This window comes from Phaseolus vulgaris, chromosome 2 (assembly GCF_000499845.2).
Source record: "Phaseolus vulgaris cultivar G19833 chromosome 2, P. vulgaris v2.0, whole genome shotgun sequence".
NCBI classification, from domain to species: Eukaryota; Viridiplantae; Streptophyta; class Magnoliopsida; order Fabales; family Fabaceae; genus Phaseolus; species Phaseolus vulgaris.
In genome coordinates, this window is record NC_023758.2 from 12296157 (window position 1) to 12320059 (window position 23903).

The window sequence follows — 23903 nt, forward strand, 5'->3', positions numbered from 1 at the left end:
TGTTCTTCTTGCTGGTCTTCTTAAGAATAAAACACGTTGTAAATAAATTGGGCTCTGTTTAGGGGCCCAAATAGCAAGATAGGATAGAATATGTGCCTTTAACATAAATAGGAGTGCTCATAGCGAAATGGGCTTGTTTCAAGTCCACTTTTTCATGACAATGCATCTAGGTTTAGGATTTTTGACCTATCTTCTAGAAGTTTAGGTTTATGCTGCGGTTTTGACTTGGTCAATGCTAGGGCCGCACCTTTTCATTAGCTTTTCCCATTCTATCCTTGCTTCTTGTTTTCCAAGGCAACATCTCCTATAAATAGGGTGTCTTACTCCTTGTATTTGGACATGTTGAATTTGAATGGAAAAGTTACTTTTCATAAATTGTGTGAGGTGTTTGTGAGGCTTGTGTCCTCTTAGCATTAGGTCTCATCTTGAGTGATTGGAGAGCTCTCAAGTGGCGATCCTCTACAATTATCTTGGAGGAAACCACACTCCAAGTGATGTGTCCAACTCTCTTCTATCACCATAAGCTTTTCCTTCCTTCATCTCTTCTTCCATTTTTCCATTACTCCATTTATCTTTGTGATTTTATGTTCTTATTTTCCTCCATTTTCAATTTGGTTTCTGTCATGCTTTTATGTTTCCTTCCTTGTTCATTTAATTTCCATCCTTCATCATCAATCACCATATACTTGAATTTTTTCTTTGCCCTCTAGAAGTGAACATTCACACTTGGTTAAGTTCGTGTCCAGTGGGGATCTTCTTTGGGTTCTCACCATATAATTGCTAAAAATCTCAATCATAAGTAAAGTGTCACCTCTAAAATGGAACCATCTAAAATCAACTCACATCATTATTTGTTCATGGTCTTTTATGTGTCTCTCACATTAGATTGATTACGGTTTATTATACTCTCGAGGCATTTGACTTTGATCACATTGTACATACTAATTGTTGGTTCTTGAATAATTTAAGGTGTGAATTTCAAGATAATTTTTTTTACAGTTGGTAGTAAAAGATTGAAGTTCACTATTTAGGAAATAGGTAACAAATCTATATTTCTAATCATATTTTCTATTATTTATTTGTTTTATCTGAAGGATTTTATCTTACATATTATGAAGTTAAAAATTTTCCTTTTACTACCTCAATTTTCTACTCACTAGGAACATTATTGTAATGATAATATTACTTACCATGTGGTTAAGAATTAGATCCTCAAGTTTGTGAGTATGGAATAATATTTGTTGAGAGAGGCTAGCTCCTTAAATTAAATATTATTTCAATATTTTGAGGGATTATTCTTATAATTTTGGCTCAGGGGTACATTAGTTCATAAAAATAATTGTTTTCTTGTCTTTTTTCATATATAAATTGATTACTTGTATAATGTATCTATGAAGTGGTTGCTTTCAGTAAAAAAAGTTAGAGAAGAAAAAAGTTTCTAACTTAAGTGTCATGTGAACATGTTCTCAAGATAGCCAAGAAAAAAGGCTAATAAAATCTCCAAGATTTGGTGCTTCTTGTCTAAAAGATCTGATTTAGGAATTTGATGGGATGGACTAACTTTCATCAAAAAATCTCACCTATTGATTTTCAGTGACTCAAGTTGGCTAATTTATTTTAGCTTAATTTATTATTTGGCATGAAAAAGTTTGACTTGGCCAAATATAAGCTAAAATTCATTTCAACATAGATCCCTCTTCAAGTGAGAAAGCATCCTAACTTTTTTGTTCACGAGAGACATGTCTAAATATGAAAAACAAAGGTTACAAAGAATTGCAGAAAACAAAGCAAAACTAGAGGCTTTGGGATATAGCTTATTCTTTGAAAGTCCCAACTCAAAATACCAAGAACAATAAGAGAAAAGAAAGAGATGAAGAGCATGATGAAAAGTATAGACCCAAAGAGTTATAAGAGTTTCAATATTCAAGTGAAGATGAAAAATACAATAAAAAGGGTATGTAATGAGATTCTTAAAATGTATAAATGTTTGTGTTTAGTTTAATTACACAAGTAACATGTATCTAATTTAATTTGATGGTGTAACTCATTCTTAAACTTTTGTGATTATTTACTTTTGTATTTTGTAGATAACAAGACCATTAAAATTAAATTCTAAAAGGATCAATGCCTCTAAGTTGGTTAATGTTGAGCAAGTACAAGTATTTGTATAACATGTTTGTTTAGATTGAATAAATAATTATTGAAATTGGTATTGATTTATTTCCCTAATTTAACTAAGGTCAACATGTTAAGAAGCGACATGGGCATACGATTAATGCAAAATTCCCAAAGAAAAGAGAAAAGTTAATGGTAATGGGAAATACTTTTAACATCCAATTTCCCCCTCCTTATTTTAAGCTTTGTGGAAAATATGCAAAATATTTCAAGGCTGAAACAACTGTATGTATATGTCAAAAGGCTCATTTACAAGTTAAAACTTGGAAGGAGATATCTGAATATGATTTAACTCTAATGTGAAAACATATGAAGGTTAGTAGTACTCTATTCATGTAAGTGTACTCAATTAATTTTTATTTATATATTTAATCTATTTTGATTATTTGGTACTATTTTTTAACTTAACGGCTTTAGGATGCATTATGTTTGATGGAAGAGGATAAAGAACATGAAATGAAACAGTTGCAAAAGCAATATAGAAATAAACATCACCATTTACATCAAACATACATCCAAAACAAAGGTAGGCCACATGATGTACTACACGAAGATTGAAACTGATTAATACATAAAAATTCAATGATTTGAAATTTATAGTAAGGTTACTTTATTAGTATATCTATATCTTAAATTTGAACTATATTTTTTATGTATTATAATATTTAATTATTTCTACTTTTATAGGAAAGGAGCTTGAAAAATAAAGCTAATTAAAGTAAACAAGGAATTAAATAAGTTATTGACACAAAATCTATTGTCTAAGAGACATTTGAAATGGTAATGTTACTTTTATGTTTCATATATACAAATTTGTGCAAATTTTATATAGGTTTTATATAATTTATTTATGTTTCACATATACAAGTTTGTTTTTGTTCTTTAATTTAATGTATCATTATATTACCTTATTTCTTTGTTTTCAATAGAAAGAAGAATTAAAAAGTGAGGAATGACCGAATGCAATGGAAGTATGTAAGGCTACATGTATAAGATCTGATGACACTTGGTGTATTCCTAATAGAGAAGAAATTATGGTAAGTAAAAAAAGTACTTTCACTTTTATTTTAATAGATTTAAAAATTATATTTTTTCTTGTTAAGTTTTACAATTTTAGTATAGATATTTGAATTGTGGATATAAATTGTAAGTTGAAATATGTAACTTAATTGTTGCATACTTGAATTAGTATGTTACTTAGTATGAAACTTAATTGTTGCGAACTAGAATTATAGCACAAATGGGTTAGATCATCTTCAAATTTTGTTTCTAGTGATGCCATCTAGCCAGAAGTTTGAATGTAATGATCAAGAATTTAAAACTTATTTCTATAGTAGAGTAATGATTTAATGCAATGCTAGTTGCCAATGTTAATTATGTTGTGTTAACATTGTGTAGGAAAATTTGAAAAATATGGGTGAAGTGTATGGAGAAAAAAATTTCAAAAACACTTGTGCCATTGGTTAAACATTTTGTATATGTACTAGGAACAAAACCAAATCACTCACAAGGTATAGGAAGTGTATCAATGGAAAAAAGAAATGTAGAGAGACAATTTGTTCAAAGTCAAGGATTTAAAGTTAGAAGTGCAAAATTTGACTAGCATAATTCCAAAGCAAGAAGAGGCTAATATTCAACTTCAAAGTGCATTGCAATCTCAACGTCAATTAATTGAAGATAAAAAAATTTCTATGAAAACTCAATATGACCAAATGAAACAAGAAATTAAGTGGGGAGGAAGTCGGGTGAACCAGGTGAAAGCTCCTCCTTTCAAAAGGAGGTAGAGAAAAATCAACACATAACGACGTCGTCCATGGTATACAAACTCAGGTGGTGTAGATATCAACATGTTCATTTAGGTTGATTGTCCCATTATATCGGTCTACGTTCAAACCTTTCCAGCTTGAGGGTAATAGTTGACTTCCATAATTTCATCGACAAAAGGGTGTCGGTAGGTCCTTCCCAATGTTCTAGATGTGTGTGCCAAGGTGTTCAAAAGCTATCGATCTTATGGATTTCAGCCCCTAGTAGTTGGGGTCATTATTCATGGGTAGACTAGTGGTGGTACATTCTTGGCGGGGAACCCTGTTCATATTCAAGGCTCTGAGGTGCAAGAACTTTGTTTGATAGCTTTCCCCTCATTTCTTCAATCTTTTATTTGAGGATGCAAATTTTCTCCGCATTTTTCTGCTTGATCTCGGTCATCTCTCGACAGCCAGGAGAAGGGCCATTTGGTTAGTTTAAGCTACTCTTAAATCGGTTGTCCTTTGATTGTTTGTCATGTTTCTTGTAGTTATAATAAATCATCCCAAGTCCTTTTTGATCCCACAATGAACATCAATTGTTCTTGTATGGGTTGAGAAGGTTATTTCTTTGTCGTTGCATGTACTTTTCGGACTTCTTAGTGTTGACTCCTAACAGTTCTTGGCGTTGGGTCCTCAATCAAGAGAGGGAGGATACTTGCAAAAGATTATTCGACACTCAAGTTCGATATTTGTTGATTAAGAATAATAAATAATATTAAATGCATACATTATCTTGGCATTGGTCAACCTATTTATAGATATGTGTTGAGTCATCATGGTGAACATAGATTAACATGGATATCACAATTAATTCTCATATTAGTCCGATATTCCATACAAATTCTCTACAAATTTCATGTTTAAGTGACATCTCCCTTACATCTTCGAGATGTTTTCAGACTATGCATAGGACACCATTTTAAATACATATTATAATCATTTTAATAAATTTTTGAGAGTATTCTACCCAATTAAGCAAAAGATAAGACCCGGCTCTCTCAAATCTCAATATTTCTTAATTGAGTCTCTAAGTTGACCACTAAAGGAAATGTGTTGGAAATACATACCAAACAAGGAATATCAGTTCATGAGTAATGCAGATGGTTCATTACAGCATAAAGGTGATGAGGGTTTGACTAAGCAGGTGGACGACTAGGCTTGTATGGAAAAGAGGGAGAGATTGTTGGATGTCAGACTTGCATTTGAGAAGCCAAATTGAAGATCTACCATTTTAGTGTTGATGCAACAATATGCAATAAAGAGGGAGTGAAGGAACATTTTGCAGGGTCTATGGTTTGTTCTTTAGACGATTTATCTTATATGCTTTGCTGTGTTTTCTAGTCATAGCAAAATGTCATTGTCTTAGTTAAAGGCTAGGAAATGTTATTTCATATGTGCAGGTTGTGAAGGATTGGAAGGATGGGCTCGAGAAGCAAGATGGAAGAAGCAATAAAAATAAGTAGATGCAAGGATAAAAAATTTGTCTACAAAGGAAATGATCTTTGTCAAAAAGGAAGGAAGACCAGAGCTTCAGAATGCAAGGCACAGAAAAGCATTCTGAATTTGCTATGCATTATTCGACACAGTGGAGCCTAAAGTGAAAGAGGTTAGGCGGAGGAAGGCAGAAGGCAGGGAGTAATAGATTGCATGACTCGTAGGTGAGAAGTCAGAAAGAATAAACATCCTTTAGGCTTCTATGTGGAAGGATGAGGATGTTCTGGAGGAAGGAAGAATGTCCACATGTTGCAAGATCAGTGTTGTTATCATGCAACTTCTATGAAGGCTAGTAGGTATGTGGTAAGTGAACTTTATGCGAAGGTATGTATGTAGAACAAATTGTTGTTGGCAATTATGCCTTAATATCACCCACGAGCAAAGTTGGTTTGTTGCACAATTTTGAAAAGGGATTCTGCATACTTATGCAATGTGGCACAATAGTTTCAATATTGTGTTACCCTATCTTGATTGTTAACCGGGCAGCATAGGTATGGGTGTCATGGAGTTTTTTTAGGGACAACATTTGGGTTTGTTCTGTTATTTTGTGTAAGGATTATGGCACAGTAGTAGATGCAGAGTTGTTGCTGGTTTTAATATGTTAATTCTGGTGGTATGTAATGGTTTTGGATTGAAAGCTAGGTGATAGGTTTTATTACTACTTGTATAAGGGTTGAGACACTCCTGAAATGTCTCCTTTAATTCATTTATTCTTTGCTGATAAAAAAACGTCAAACAAGATTTTGTATAACAGATAAAGAGTGGACAAGGTATTAAATTATTGATATGAGTAGCTTTTAAAAAAATATGTAAATAGGTAAGATGTGTGTGGAAACATAATTTTCCAAAATAACTAGTCCTATGTTTTCAAACATGAATTTGCTTTTTTATTTTTATTTTGATGTAGAAGTTGTGTTAGTTAATTTACTTTTTTTTAATTAACGTAACAGTTGTGCTTAGAAATAAATTTATAATTAAGGTGAAGTCTTGTAAATGCAATTTTAGTGTAACTAAATTTGTAATTGAACTTATTTTTTATATAGGTAGACATTGTTATTTTAAAATGGTTAATCTATTTAATTATAAATGGAAGTAGTAATTAATCCTTTTGATTGTTGTCATAGATATTAGAGTCAGAGTTTATATATAAATGTAGACCATGAAACTAAAAGTTCATAAACTTTATTAATCCTGAGAACAAGAATGTTAAAAGCCTGAAACTCAGGAAAATCACATCACCTATAATTTAATTGATTGTATAGTCGATTGTTCATGTGGAGATTTACTAGCTTTTGAACACCACACTCACAATTTTCTAAATTGTACTTTTAGACTTAATACATGTGTGCATATCATTCACTTTCTTTTACCAATTTAAGTATTTCTTTAAGATACTCATGTCTTACTCACAACATAGAGTGTGATTTCACGTCTTTCAATCTAAATTAAAAAATTATCATAGAAAAAAAAAATCAAAATTACGCTTACAAACATGACTTAACTCTAATTAAAAAAAATACCTACTAGTTCTACTTTAATTCAAACAAAAATTGATTTAACTAATGATATAAAACATGAATTCTTCATTAAAAAAAATAGTCATATTTGGAAACACAATTTCCTTTGTGACTCATTTACATAACCTTTATAAAATTTACTTATAAGTTGAAATAAAGTACAATATTTTAAGGTTTGACCTATAAAATGAATGTACAAATTAATTTTAATTATAACTTATTCCATGCCAGAGGAAATTAAATATAGAAGTTTGTTTATGAAATGAGCTCTAAATTTTTGAAACAATATTGGGATTCTAGAGAACAGGATCATTTTGAATTCAGCACCAATCAAGTCAAATGAACTTTTGAATTGACTAAATCCTGCATTTTCCTTATTCAGTCTATACGAATCTTGAGTGTTATCAGTATCTTACAGTAGCGGCTACAACCAACAAGGTCACTAGGTTATTTCATATATCAATTTCAATTTCAACTCACAACACTTTTTTTTCTTTAGTTTATATATAACTAAGCTACACTTGTCCCCTACCTTTCATATATATATATATAGCTACTGGTTAAAGTCTAATGCGATCAAATTGTTGAGTTTAAAGCCAGATCAATTGGATTGGGCTGACTAGACACCATGTTTTATTAAGTGAGTTTAATTATTGTGTTATCTCTATAATCTCTATTTAAGAAATCTTTGTACTTGTAATAAAATTGTAACAAACAGAATAAAAACCTAATTAGTTGTTTGTGGACTTAGGTTGTAGATTGACGACCGAACCATGTTAAATTTTATGTTGTTTATTTTTTACAGTTGATTCGTGATTGTGTGTTGTTTCCGCGTGTGTTTTTTCCATCACAAATAGCCTAAGGTATGTGGATATTAATCACCTTTATGTAATTTTTGTGAGTTTGTAACTATCATCATGTGTTGATTTCCTCAAGAACATATCGTCCACTGTATATATTACAATCTGCCTTCTGAATATATTTAATACAATTACATATTCGAGACGCAAACTAAAAAAATTTACTTGTTTATAAACTAATATTCTTCCGTGACTTGATGCACGTTTCTGTTAGTATCATCTCTTTTAAGTTGAAAGCAGATACCCATTTTTGAGGAATTAATAGTATTATGTGATGCTGAAAAGATGCATGAAAATACATTAGTTATTAGTCTTCATTACAAAAGATTTGTAAAAATAGAGTGCTGCTAGCTAGAATTGCCGTCAACTCAAATATCAGAATTGTGTATTGCTGCTATATTTTACAATTGTGTCCAATAGCTGGAACTCTGCAATCTAGTTTCTTAAGGTGAATAGTATATTTTCTGCATCTGTTATGGAAGAGATGGGAAGTATTATCAGAGTGTGCTTTTTTGGAACGTGGCATACTTGGTTTCATTGTTTTTCTCATGTCTTTTTACTGTTGTTTTTGCTGTTGCTGATTAAAAAAAAGCAAAAGATTTGTAAAATGATGCATGTAACAAAATAATGGTTTTGTACAAGTTTTGATGTTTAAATAGAGTATAGTTAGCTATTGGGCAATGAATCTATAACAATACGATGTTAGCACCAAAATCAAATCAAAGAGTTGAAGAAAGTGATGATGAAGAGAATATATGGTGGAAGTGGGTAATGGAAGATATGTAATGCAAGTCTGGCAAACATAGTGAGACAGTGGAAGCCAAAGATGATCTCTACATTACTGGATTTTCCGTATCTTAGTGGATTTGTTATGAAAAGGCTAATCTTTTTGCATCTATGGCTAGATCGTGACTGCGCTCAACTCATAAACCATTGCTTTCATTTCCAAGGTTGGATTCGACGAATGAAACAAAAATTAATTATTCAGCTTCATACTTTCATTTTCTGCTCATCAATGACTTTATACATCATACATTGTAATAAACTAAACATTAATAAAAGAATTTGATGATTTATTTTCACTCTAGACTTTGATTTTTTTTTCAAACATTTAATGTACTTACTTTTATCTACATGGTGTTAATTAGACATAAAGTTATTGTTTAGTTAACACCCTCTGTCCACTAACGCAGACGTGACATTGGGTAAGAATGTGGCAGTGAGGTTTTTTGTAATTATGATGCGAGTGATGTGACAATTTTGTAAGAGTGTAAGGATTTAACGTTTGAGTGCGGGTGCGGAAGCGAAAGCGAAAGACTTTCGAACAAAAGGGAGAAAGAAGCAACGACCTCGTCGGAGGGAGGGAGAAAGAAGCACTGAGAAGCATGGACCAAGCAGTAGAAAAATCGAAACACAAATCATAAACGTCTTTCTTGTGCGGTCGTCGTTGCTTCATTGTTTGTTGTTCAAGTGTTCAACGTCATTGGGCCATATATTACACCGGTTAGATGGCTTAACCGTGTAATATAGACCATATATTACACTGGTTTGATGACTTAACCGGTGTAATATGGGTGTTCCTCCACATGTACTGGCACACGCAAAACTGGTTACTCGTGTGCCTGTAAGTGATTACTTATGTAACATTTATGGCCACCCACTCTTCATGAAAAAAAAACTTTTTTTTTAATATGGGTGATATATTACATCAGTTAGACAGCTTAACTAGTGTAATATGGGTCATATATTACTCCAATGGCAGAACTCGACACCTACCCTACCAGAACCGGTTACCCACCTTACGAGAACTGGTCACCCAATCACAGGTTCCTCCACATGTACTGACACACACAAAACTGATTACCTGTGTGCCTATAAGTGGTTACTTATGTGTGTATGATCACTCACTCTTCATGAAAATATTTAAAAAGTTTTTGAATATGGGTCATATATTACACGGTTTAATCGGTGTAATATGAGTCATTCTGAGTAAAAAAATATATATATTACACTGGTTGTTACTAAGAACCGGTGTAATATATTATTTTTTACCCTATTTTAAAGTTCGCGCCTCACTGCTCATTCGCGATACTATTCTATTTTGAACTTATCACCTCACCAAACACAATATCACTCTGTTACATCATTGCTACGTTTGTAATGTCAAATGTGTGCATACGGTCTCAATATATCATAACTCTAAAGTTATATGGCAAGATCTCTTTGCTTTTGGAATAGGGCAGGGATAATGGAGAAGAGTGTTTAACAACTTTAAAAAAAAAAAAAAAACTCAAGGGTGATAATATTAATGCAACCCAATATAGCATGAGGAGGCAACATATTTTAGCTTGCATGAGTGTGTTCTTCTTTTATGGATTCGTACACTAAAACTTTGTTAAACTCCCCTACAGTTAGATGTTTGCTCTGCGAATAAGTGTGACATGTGTCACAAAAACAAGGGTCATAAGGAACTCCAAAATAATTTTGGGTACAAAAAGAATGCACTCAATCCATAATCACCCATCACCCAAATATGCCCACAGTACTAAAAGTGGCACTTGGGAACATCATTCTCTTGCAAGCTTCTTTCATTATACAAAGCTTCACCTTCCTTATCTAAGCCGTTATATCAACATTATTAATTAACTAATTAATAAATCATAATAAATGTTAATCTTAATAATTTACTAACTGTTTTTTATCGAAAAGATTAACTTAATTATTATTGATAATTAGGTGTAATCCATATGAGAACTAGCACCGTACTTTTGTAAATATTAAAATGAATTTTTTGAGTTTTGTAGATAAAAAAAAATATTTTTATCTTAATATTAACGTTACAAAATGTTATGAATTACACTTGATTAAAATCCATGCCGTTATTGAAAAAGTTAATACCGATTTGTTCAAAGTTAAAGGATGTAGATGCTTAACAACTGATATATGAAAAGGTGTATGACTCAATCAAGATGGTAATTCATGTATTATATGCTGAATAGATTAGATTTTAATGAGAATGAGTTAGTTGAATAAAGGATTGCATGGAATCATCTTTGGGATAATGGAAGTCCCACTACAGAGTTCAAACATATTACAGGGTTGAGACAAGGAGATCCAACACATTTCCATTTTCTAGTAGTTGTTGAAGGATTGACAAGGCTTGTCTGACAAGCAACAAATCAAAATTTATTACAAGGAGTAAAAATAGGTAAACATCAAGTTGAAGTCAATTTATTACAATTTGTTGATGATACATTGCTTTGTTGCGAAACTAACCACCAAAACGTCTTTAGAGTATGCCTGATAAAATCTATTTTCACTATCTTACCTCTTTGTTATTTTTATTTAAATCTCCAATATTTGTTTGTCAAATTATTACAAAGAAACTTTTTGTGGGACTGGGAGAGTGAAAGTAGAAAGATAGCTTGATTAGATGGGAAATCTTGTGTATGCCTAAACATGAGGGAGGGTTAAGTATCAGGGGTTTGAGTAGGTTTAACCCAGCCCTTCTTGCAAAGTGAAAATGGAGAATGAGGGTCAAGTCCACATGAAAATGGAGAAATATTCTCTTGTCTAGATATGGTAACCCAATTGACCAAAATCAACATTGTGCAGTTAAGTCTCAGTCTTAGTGGTGGAGGGACATGTAAAGTTTGTGGGGAAGATGACACTAAAAGTTGGTTTCATGACCAGATTGTATGAAAAGTTGGGTCAGGGAATACGATTAAATTCTAGGAGGACAAATGGTTAGGCGAGGGGACCTTAAACACTTATTTCATAAGTTGTTTTTTATTTCAAATAGTGAAAGAAAAATAATAGGGCAAGTAGGAAGCTTGACGGAAAATGGATGTGAGTGAAACTTAGACTGGACAAGGAAGATGTTTGAATGGGAGAGAGAACAAATAATACAATTACCAGAAGAAATTAACACAATTGAATTACAAAGAGATATTAAAGACAATTGGCAATGGAAAGGAGAAGAGGGTGAAACTTACTATGTCAAGTCAATTAGAGAATAATTGTTTAAGTGAAAACAATACTTTCTTGAATATGTTTTGGAATGTCCAGGAACTAATTAATGCTCAAACCTTTGTTGGGAGGGTTGTTATCACAATTCGCTCAATGGCACGTGTACCCATCGCACAGTAACAAGTAGTAACTTGTGCAATATAGGACAATAATTTCAATTGATAACTAAATTGGACAAAAAGAATATTTCCATAAATTGTGTAGGTATTCAAGAAACTAAAATTGTGCAAAAAAAATTAAAACTCTTTTTGGGATTTTCTCAAACACTTATAATGCATAATATATTAGAAATGATAGGCTATGTTATTGTTAGGGGTAGAATTCACCAAACCTCACTCTCATGCATCTTACCATTCAACTTCTTTCCAATTTAATATTAAAGTCAACCCACAAGTATACTCAAACCCTAATTTCTTAGTAGAATGAGCCTGAGTTTCCCTATTAAGGGTCAATTCCTTCAGTACTTAATAAGCAAACTTATTTTCACCACAAGGGTTTAAGACAACTAATGAGTCAAGTTTCATTCCTAGATACAAGCTTCATTAGGTATTTTGATTCATTTTTAGATTACAAAAGATTTCCAATACCTAAAGAATATAATATCAAACTATGGATGATCAAACCAGAACAAGCATTAAGCATAGAAACAAAATACTAAAATTGAATGGAAAGACATATATCAAAATAAACAATACCAATTACATGAGAGATTAGTTGGTAACATCTAACCCTAACAAATGGGTTTAACTCTTCATTGTCACGAAGAACCCAAAAGTCAAAGATGAACAATGGAAGATGATGGAAAACGAAAGAGAAGAAAGGAAGACTCCCAAACCTTAACAAAGCTCTCTATCTCCAAAATGTGTCTTTTTTCTTCCAAAAAAAAAACTCTCTTTCACTTGAAGAAGGGATAAACAAGTCTATGTTTCCATGTCAACAAAACCAGTGCCAAACGCAGGACATTGCATGTTGAGCTCAACAACTAGGACTACCTCTCGGTCCAATTGTCGCTCAACGTAACTCAATCCACACTGGGCGAAATCACAATGAATAACTTTAAACAACATATTTTGTCATTAAGCATTTGTAATTCTCAAAACAATGAATTACCCAATGCCCAATCCAAATACAACATCAAGGTAGATAATCGATTCAGTATAACAAGTATTGACATATTTTATTTTTAGTACGATAAAAAAAAGGGCATACTTTTAGTACAAACATTTAATTTCGTTAGCTTTGTTTGAACTTCGTTAATGGTTAATCTTGTGTTTGGATAAGGAATTTCATAATTTTTAAGGCATTCAAATATATTGAATTTGAATTGATCTCATTTAAAATTATTTCATTTTTCAAATTTTTTATTTGAAAAAGGAAATTCAAACTTAGTGAATTTTAATTTACTTGTTTAGAGAAAGTATTTTAGTTACCATCATATTAAAAAAATTATTTAAATATCAAATAATTGTAAAGATTTAAAAATATTAATCGTGACAATCTTTTGTAGTAGATCTTGATTGATGTTATTTTTTGACAAAGTTCTTCCATATTTTTACATTTTATATTCACAACACATTTTTTTCAATTCATGTTAAACAAGATTACTTTCAAATTATGAAATGTTAGATTGGGCCAAACTCAAGTAAGATAGCATCGAGTTACGCTCATACAAGATCAAGTTGAGTAAGTTCATGTCAGAGTCAGCTTGGGTTTGAGTCAAGAAAATTTGACCCGAGTCAAGGTTGAGTCGAGTCGGTTTGGGCCCAAGTCGAGTTGAGTCAGTTTGGCCCAAGTTGAGCCGAGTAGGACCGAGACTAGGTCAAGTTGAGTCAACTCAGGCCTAGGTCAAGCCATGTTGACTTGTGCCGAGGTGGAGTTGAGTTAACCCGAAGCTGAGTAAGGTTGGACCAAGGTCAAGTTGATTCAGCCTAAGCTCAAGTCGAGTTGATTTAGCTTGAGCCTAGATTATTTAGCTTGAGCCCATATCGAGTTGATTTGGTCTTGGCCTAATTCGAGGCGAGTTAGTTTGGCCCTGGTTGAGTCAAGTCGGTCCAGGCCCTAATCAAGCCAAGTCAAGACAAACCCATATTTAATATTGCGGGACAAGTACACGTTCATCCTAGTTGGGTAAACCCACATTCAACCGAGTTGAGTCTGGCCAAGCCTAGGTAGAGACGAGTTGACTCGACCCCGATCGATTTGAGTTGGCTCAGGTCAAGGTCGATAGGCCGAGTCGAGTTGGAGCAAGCCCGCATTTAGTTGAGTTAGGGTGAGTCCACATTCATCAGAGTTGGAGATGACACTCGTTTAACTAAGTTAGGCTAGATTTAGGTTGGTCCTAAATTTATCAAGACTAGGTCGTGTCTAGCCAATAAAGACTAGGTCAAGCTAGGTCAAGCCGAGTCTACCCATACCCAGCTCCATTCGAGCTTGTCCGGACAAGCTGAGTTAGTCCGGATAAGTCAAGTCGGCCCAGGCGAGTTGAGTCGACTTGGGTGAGTCAAGTCGCCCCAAATGAGTTGACTCAACCCGAGCAATATGAGTCAACCCAAACCAAGTTTGAGATAAATTGACCTAGGCCCAGGTTGAGGCAAGTCAGGGCAAGCCCACAATCACTCAAGTTGAGGCAGGTCCATGTTCATCCGAGTCGAGTCGATCCATGTTCAGTAGAGTTGGGCAAAGCCTAGGTGAGTCTTAGTCTTATCAAGACCAAGTCGAGCCTAACCTATCAAGACTAGGTCAGGTTGAGTCCAAGTCGAGCTGAGTCAGCTCGAGCTTAGGTTGAGCTGAGTTTGTCAAGCTTGATCGAGCCTTATTTGTTCGAGTTTAAGTTGAGCAAAGCCGACTGATGACTCTTTAACGACAACGACAAGTGTACCACGTCAGAAGTAATAATTTGTCTCTAAGGAAAGATATCGAACACAAAAGGAACAATTCAATTATAAGTATAAGATTTACTAAATAGAAAACAAAAATAATAAAGTTTATTGGAAGTTTGTTGATTATAAGTGCAAGAATTGAAAAGAAAGCAAGTTAAAGAATTTTTTGTTCAATTGGAAAAAAGTGATGTATTTATTTTTTGTTCAATTGGAAAAAAGTGATGTATGTTAAATACTTGTTAGTTTGAGATTTGGTTTAGGAACCATTATCCATCTACATATTTCACTTCCTAATCTTAAAAGCAAATTGATAATAAATTAAATTGATAATGTAATAAACCTAAATTATAAAATTAATATTCTCATCTTTATTATTTATACTTAATCTTAAAATTTTAGAATAATAATTTTAAATTATTTCTAATTTTTCTTTGTCTAACTTCGTAATTTTTATTTTTTTTTACAGAAATTCGCAACACGAATTCACTCTTTTTGAGGTTGTCATCTACCAAGACACTGTTATTTCAAATTAAAAGTTACACTAAATCATTATGAGTTCTCGTGACTTTGGTTAAAAACAAGACTTTAATTAAGTATTAAAACGCTGAGTTCATAATTACACAGGAGTTGCCATGTAAGTAAATGGCTTCACATCAGGAAAACAATAATCCTTGAAGAAGTCATTCATTAGCATACCCTGCGACTTTCATGGTTTGAAATCGTGATGGCGTCATAGGAACTTCTTCTATGTGTTTGAAGTCGTCATTTATATTGAATAATTCAGCTTGTGTTATTTGATTTTTTCTATGGATTGCAGTGACATCAATGCTCGCACGACTTTTGCCTAAAAATTTAAGAATGAAAGCTCTAAACAATTTGAGTGTAATATTTTATCTGAAATGGAAGTCTTCTGAGTGAAAGCGTGCAGTTGGAGTGATTATGGTAAATTTTGGTGATGCATGTGCATGCAGGACCCACCTTCGTCCTTCACCCCTCTTCATTTTCCACCATACACTCAACTCACCAAACCTCACTTTACTTCAACCACGGGATCCAATGCCTTCGGAGACTGACGTCACCATCTCCTCTTTCCGGCTCCGCTGGGACGTCTTTCTCAGCTTCCGGGCCACCGACACGGGTCACGCCTTCACCATGGGCCTCTACCACGCGCTCCACAGCCGCGGCGTTCGCGTCTTCCGAAACGACGATGGGTTGGAGCGCGACGATGAGATCCAGAAGAAGCTTCTAGAAGCCGTGGAAGACTCTGCCGCCGCCGTCATCGTTATCTCTCCCGATTACGCATCCTCGCACTGGTGCCTGGAAGAGCTCTCGAAGATTTGCGAGAGTGGGAGGCTGATCCTCCCGGTTTTCTACTGGGTGGATCCTTCGCACGTGCGAAAGCAAGAGGGTCCCTTCCAGGAGTGCTTCGTGCGGCATGCAGAGAAGTTTCCGAAAGAGAGGGTTGAGCAGTGGAGGGATGCGATGAAGAAAGTGGGTGGACTCGCTGGTTTTGTTTTGGATGAGAAAAGGTGCATGCACCATGGTGCTTTGTTAATTGCTTTTACTTCATTAACGGTAATGATATATTCATATCCTATTTTTTATAGAACTACATTACAATCTCAAACCAAACATACACATGTTCCGTGTCTGTGAACTATGTTGTCTTTTTATTGCCTTTGTTTTGTTTTTCAGCAGCGTGTGATGGTTTTGAACAATGTGGTTCATTCATTTTCTTTTCAAATTTCTTTCTTGGTGACAGGGACAAGAGTGATAAACTCATTCAGATTTTGGTGCAAACGCTTATGAAGCAGCTGAGGAACACACCACTGACAGTGGCTCCATACACAGTAGGTCTGGATGATAGAGTTGAAGTGTTGAAAAAAGTTTTAGAGTTAAAATCCAACGACGTAAGGATTTTGGGGTTGTATGGAATGGGTGGAGTTGGTAAGACAACTCTAGCCAAGAGCCTCTTCAATAACCTTGTTGTTCATAATTTTGAGCGACGCAGTTTCATTCCAAATGTTAGATCACAAGTCTCCAAACACAATGGTTTGGTTTCTCTTCAAAACAAAATCCGTGGTGATCTTAGTGGAAGAAAAGAGGATCTAATCAACGATATTAGCGATGGCATTTCTGCTATAAGAGAATTAGTGCAAGAGAAACGAGTTTTGTTGATCCTAGATGATGTTGATGATGTGGAGCAGCTTAAGTTTTTGATGGGTAAGAGGGAATGGTTTTACAAGGGAAGCCGTGTTGTGATAACCACAAGGGATAAAGAAATTTTGACAGAGAGTTATGTTGATGTGCATTATGAGGTGAAGGAATTGGAATTCTCTCAAGGAATGGAACTGTTTTGCTTCCATGCAATCAGAAGAAAGGAACCTGCAGAGGGATTTTTGGATCTTTCAAAGCAAATTGTGGAGAAGACAGGAGGGTTGCCTTTGGCTTTGGAAGTTTTTGGCTCTTTTCTGTTTGACAAGAGGAGCACGAGGGAATGGAAAGATGCTTTGGAGAAGCTGAAGCAGATTCGTCCTGCATGTCTTCAAGATGTACTGAAAATAAGTTTTGATGCGTTGGATGAAGAAGAACAGTGTATATTCCTTGACATTGCTTGTTTGTTTGTGCAAATGGAAATGAAGAGAGATGATGTGGTTGACATATTGAATGGATGTGATTTTAGAGGAGAGATAGCAGTAGCTGTGCTCACTGCAAGATGTCTAATTAAGATTAGAGATGGAAAATTGTGGATGCATGATCAACTTAGAGACATGGGAAGGCAAATTGTTCACAGTGAAAGCCTTACAGATCCTGGTCTTCGAAGCAGGCTCTGGGATCGTCATGAAATCTTGACTGTCTTGAAGAATATGAAGGTAAATATTGTAGCATCGTTTCTTTTGATAATCTCATATAAAAACTAGAAGTATCAAAACGTAAAGAAGAAAAGTTTAATCAAATCTATAAATTAGTTCTCTAAAAAGTAAAACATAACAAATGGAGTTCTTCTACTTGATTGACTCTACTTTCTTTATCTTTCTCCATATTAACATATTTTTCTTCCAATTTTGTAAACCTTCTTTCAATTGAGATATCATGACACTCCTTTCATTTAGAAGAATATGTTTTTCACTAGTCAATAAATTGCACAATTCTTCCAAGCTACATTTTTCCCTTAAACCCTTCAAGCTCAATTTTTTTTCATCACAAAAGGACTTCTCTGGCAATGTACTCTTTAAGTTGAGTTTGAACATTTGATTCTTCGTCATCTCCATATTTGCAAGAACTCATCCATTTTTGTCCTTCAAGTGCAAAATTTGGTCTTTCATGAAAATAGAATAACCTTTCTCCAATAATTGCCTCATACTGAGAATATTACTCTTCAAGTTAGGTACATAATAAACATCCTCCATTGTACCTTGTTTTCCACCCTTTTAAGAAAAACATATTTTTCTCAGACCTTTGATGGGAACCTCTGTTGAGTCTCCAAAAGACACATGTCCATCTTCTATCTCTTGTATATCAAGAAAGAGATGTTTGTGCCCACACATGTGATTACTAGCACCAATGTTTAGATACCATATCATGTCACTATCCAGAGTGATGTCTTCATTGACCATCATGAGAATTCCTTCATCTTTTGTCTCATCTTCCTCCACAAAATGTGCACTTTCTTCCACTATTTTCTTGGCATAACACTCATTTGTATAATGTCCATATTTTTCGCAATTGTAACATTCAATATTTGAACGATGTGAACGACCACCACGAGCACGACCTCGTCCACACCAATTTTGTTGGTTCATTTGTAACCTCTCTTTATTGTTGTTTCCATGACCACGACCTCCATGTCCATGTCCTTTTCCTCAGTTATGTTGAGCGTACATCCTCTTGTCTTCCTTGATGGTAATATTTGTTTGTAAGGTTTCCTCCAAGACTTCTTAGTTTCTTTTTCTTCTATCGTTGTTCATGTGCTTCAAGAGAACCTGCGAGATCATCAATGGTCATCTCTTCCATGTTTCTTGACTCCTCGATTGCACATTTTCAAATTCATCTATCAATGACCGTAGAATTTTCTCCACAACCCTTGCATCCGTGAGAGTAGTTTCTCCATTTTGTTTAAGTTGATTGGCTACTGTTTGCACACAAGTGATGTAACTAGATACATCTTCTGAATCATTCATCTTCATTGCCTCCAACTCACCTTGTAGAGTTTGAAAATGCATTTATTTAACTCGAAGTGCACTTTTGAACATATTTTCCAAGATGTCTCATACTTGTCTCAAAAATTGCCTCATCAACAGCTTTACACAACCTGTACAAAGTTGTCTTATCTTTCAATAGTGTCTCTTTCAATACTTTAATTTGGGTCGCCGAGTAATGAGTGGTATTTTCTGGTTCTTCTAAACTTTCTTGAACCACCTCCCAAAAATCTTAAGATTCTGGAAGGGCTTTTATTTGGATGCTCCAATTGTCATAGTTGGTCATCTCTGTTAATCGAGGTAGGGACAATTTGTGAATAGAGAATATAATTTTTATTTCATTTTTCAAATGAGAATACAAACCTCTAAATATTCTTACAATAGACTTTTCAAATTCTACCTTCTCTCTTATAAAATCTATACTATAAATTACATTTAAATCATAGTATAAATAACATTCAAAACTAGAATTAAAGGTAATAATTATTGACTATTCAAATTTCAAAATAAAACCGATAACGGCTTTGAGTTTAATACTAACATAAAGAACTTGTTTTCTGATAATTAATTATTCAGTAACATCATAATTGTGGATCCTCACTCTGAATTCAAAGGTAGAAATTTTGGAATTTTCTTTTACTTTTTTTAGCGATTATAAAATATCATTTCCAGAAGCTCTCATGTATGGTTTTTCTTTAATTATCTTGAGATCCATCTCAGACTTGTATATGGTCCTACCATCAATACTTCCTTCATAACAAAGTATATCAGCACTTATAATCATCTAATCATATCAGTTCATGTTCATAGAATGCTTCATAAAAGCGTTTGAGAATCAAAATGGAATTCCAAAGCGTGCGCCTTGCATAGGATTGCAGTAATAGTAGTGGTGTAGAAATTCCATCCCGTGAGCCTTGACAAAGTCAAAAACAGAATTTGGTGTGAAGTTATTCTTCCATTGCAGATAATAAAACTAGGTGATTTCCCCTTCCATGGAGGAACCTTCATACATTTTATCAGAGTAAAATCAACCAATTTTTAGAATTCCATATTCTAATTAAATTCATTATACATTGTGCATTTCACTTCTTGACAATTTTAACAAAGAACGGTACGTCCAGGGAACGAGAAATGTTCAAGGAATTGTCCTAGATTGTGTGAAGAGAAGAATGTCCACTCCCAGAAATCGATCAGCAGACGAAATTACTTGGGAAAATTTTCGACTTAAGCCCAGTTGCAAATCTGCATTAGAATATATTAAAGAGAGGTATAAAAAGTATGTAGAGGATAGAAAAGAGAAAGCAAAAGAGGTTATCCTTCAGCCCAAGCACTTTCAACCAATGGTTTCCTTAAGAATGCTTCAGATTAATTATTCCAGATTGGAAGGACAATTTAGATGTCTTCCTCCAAGACTCAAGTGGTTACAATGGAAACAGTGTCCATTAAGGTATATGCCTTCAAGCTATAATCCTATGGAACTTGCAGTCATGGATCTTTCTGAAAGTCAGATTGAAACCTTGTGGAAGGGACGCAGTAACAAGGTTTGCTTTCTTAATTATTACCTAATGAACTCACTATTTTGAAAAAATAAAGTGTCATCAATGAGTTCTAGAACTAGAACTGTGTGTTTTACACATATTTTTTCTGAATGATGATATTTGTTGGAGATCCGTATAATATAAGTGTGTGTACAAATCTCAAACTTATAAATAGTTCACTTCTTAATAATATTTATTTCGCAGGTCGCTGAGCACTTGATGGTTTTAAACCTCTCCAATTGCCACCATTTGATAGCAACTCCTGATTTAACTGGCTATGTATCTCTCAAAAAACTAATTTTGGAACAGTGTTCTCATTTAACTAGGATTCATGAAACATTAGGGAATCTAAATTCCTTAGTTCACCTGAACTTGCACCTCTGCCATAACCTTATCCAACTACCTGGTGATGTCACTGGGCTGAAACATCTCGAGGACCTTATTCTTTCCGACTGCAGGAAATTGAAAGCATTACCAAGAGACTTGAGCTGCATGGTTTCATTAAGACGGCTACTTCTTGATAGAACTTCTATATCTGAGCTTCCTGAGTCCATCCTCCATCTCACAAAACTTGAAAAGCTGAGTGCAAATGGATGCCACTTTCTGAAGAGGTTACCTACCTGCACTGGGAAACTCTGCTCCCTGCAGGAATTGTCACTCGACCATACAGCATTGGAGGAATTGCCAGATTCAGTTGGTTCTTTGGAAAAACTTGAGATGCTTAGTTTGATGGGGTGTAAGTCACTCTCAGTGATTCCTAACTCTGCTGGGAAACTAATTTCATTGACTCAATTGTTTTTGAACGGCAGTGGAATCAAAGAATTGCCAGCTTCTATTGGTTCTTTGTCATATTTAAGGAAGCTGAATGTTGGAGACTGTACTTCTCTTGACAACTTTCCTGTCTCAATGGAAGCATTAGTTTCAATTGTTGAACTTAATTTGAATGGCACAAAAGTTACCAATTTTCCAGATGAAATATTTGTGGGCATGAAAATGCTAGAAAAGCTGGAGATGAGAAAATTTCAGCATCTGAGGTTTCTACCAGTATCATTTGGCTGCCTGACAGCTCTTACCAGTTTGGACATGCATGAGGCAAACATTACTGAATTGCCAGAATCAATAGGGATGTTGGAAAATCTTATTCGGTTGAGGTTAGACTGGTGCAAACAGCTCCAAAGACTTCCAGACTCCGTTGGAAATTTGAAGTCTTTGAGATGCTTAATGATGAAGGAAACAGCAGTTACACGACTACCAGATAGCTTTGGGATGCTTAGAAACCTGGAAGAACTAAACATGGAAAGAAGGCTCTATCTTAATGGGGCTGGAAACAACGTGTCCACCGGGATGATAATACAAGGAGAACCTAATTCAGAGGCAATATTAACTTCTTTTTGCAGTCTAACCTTGCTGGAAAAGCTAAATGTTCATGGATGGGGAATATATGGAAAAATTCCGGATGAGTTTGAAAAGCTATCATCACTAGAAACTTTAAGCTTAGGTCACAACAATATTTGCAGTCTTCCAGCCAGCATGATGGAACTCTCCTATCTGAAAAAGCTTTTATTGTCAGATTGCAGGGAGCTCATGTTTCTGCCTCCTCTTCCCTCTAGCCTAGAAGTGCTTAATCTTGAAAACTGTGCAGCATTGCAGTACATAGAGGATATTTCAAACTTGGAGCGCTTGGAGGAGTTCAACCTAACAAATTGTGAAAAGGTGGTGGATGTCCCAGGTCTTGAACATTTGAAGTCCTTAAGAAGGTTGTACATGAGTGGTTGCATTGGATGCTCCCTTGCCGTAAAAAGAAGATTTTCCAAGGTTTGTCATTTCTTTGTTTCCTCCACACCCCAAAATTCCAATAATCTCTGACTTATAAATTAGAGGTTTTGTCCCAGGTTCTACTTAAAAAGTTAGAGATTTTGATTATGCCTGGAAGCAGGGTCCCGGATTGGTTTACAGAAGAACCAGTTGTGTTTTCCAAGAGAAGGAACAGTGAGCTTAAAGGTATTATTTGTTTTGGTGTTCTCTCTTTCAAGAATGTACCTGAAAATCAAAGGGAAGGACTACAGTTAGAGGATGTTCAAGGAAAAATCCTTAATTTGACGAGTGAAGTATTTAGAACAACGTTTCGGCTGCTAGGAGCACCTAGGAGGAATGAAGAGCACATATTTTTGCGCAGATTTGGAGGCAGGACACCATTATTGTTTGAGTTAAAAGATAGGTATAGCTTGCATTTGCAAAGGCGAAACCCTCCTCGTATTGAGGGGATGGAGGTGAATAACTGCAGAATTCTTTTAGTTTTTTGTGGTGATGATGATTATGAAGGAGATGAAGAATCACTAGATGAAACTCAGTACTCTGTTTCACAAAAATTAGCCAAGTTCTTCAACTTTGCTGATGTGTGAATAAAGCGGTGGAGACTATCGTGCCATGTAATATCTTTTTGACTGGGTGAAAGGGTGTCATTCTCTGGTTTTGCAATTCTCTGTTTTTGCATGACTATGTTGGAATTTCGCAAGTATATTATCTAAATGAATACAAAAAATTATTACAGTTTTGGTCTAAGTCATTTTTTTTTTTTAATTTTTTCTCAATAGCACAGATTTGGGACATGCTGAGAAAGTTTTCAGAAAATCGAATTCTTACTTTTAGTTTTCATTTGCGGAAAAAAAATCTCTTAAAATTTGGTTTCCGAGAAGTTGAATTCTAAGAGTATTTTCTTCAATGATAGCGAAAAAAAATTGTTCAAATGATGATTGAAATTTGGTTTGTGGAAAATATAATTTTGATTTTTAATTTTTGACTTTGTGTTGATTTTTCTCGACAAGTGTATGGAATCAAGTGTAATATAGTACTTTTTTGAAGTACGAATGTCGAATCCACATAAAACAATTCTAATTAAGATGTTCTGTAATAAAATTCATTAAGTATAGAAAATAATTTTGAGAACTTTTTCATAAATAAATTAAAGATTTCACAAGTAACTCAAAGATTTAGGGTTTGATTAAACCAAAAACAAAACTAACTTATCAAATATAAAGAAAGATACTTGGGATTGAATTGTGTCTATCTCAATCATCTATATTTTTTAATAATACAATATATAATACTCAAAACTACTTATTCTTTATGCTTAATTTAAAATCATTCACCTTGATTCCTCACAGATGAAATTCATAAGATAATTTCTCAAATACTGATTTCTCAGATATCTAACAAATCTTCCAGCTTTATGAAGAGAATTATGATGCAATTAATAACTTGAAATTTATTACTAGCATTACAAGTTATCAAGTATTTTCGTCTATTTCATATCCTTAAAAGTACTTTCCAGTTAAATTTAAGGATCAAAATCAAGACTTAATTGATAAGATAGAATCAAACACTAAGCATGAAACGAAAATATCAAG

The 23903-nt window shown here is 34.2% G+C and overlaps 1 protein-coding gene across 3 annotated transcripts; it reads left to right on the top strand.

Annotated features, from left to right (window-relative positions):
* Positions 1–15565: 15565 nt before the first annotated feature.
* Positions 15566–23058, top strand: LOC137810699 (disease resistance protein RPV1-like). Of its 3 annotated transcripts, none has more exons than XM_068612099.1 (5): positions 15566–16288; positions 16522–17632; positions 20080–20499; positions 20701–22311; positions 22389–23058. In XM_068612099.1, exons 1-5 carry the CDS (start codon positions 15699–15701, stop codon positions 22896–22898), a joined length of 4242 nt encoding a protein of 1413 aa, XP_068468200.1. In that variant the 5' UTR covers positions 15566–15698; the 3' UTR covers positions 22899–23058. The 3 variants fall into 3 exon arrangements, with proteins under 3 accessions (XP_068468200.1, XP_068468201.1, XP_068468202.1); XM_068612100.1 differs by having other exon boundaries at positions 22433–23058; XM_068612101.1 differs by having other exon boundaries at positions 15749–16334.
* Positions 23059–23903: the final 845 nt, after the last annotated feature.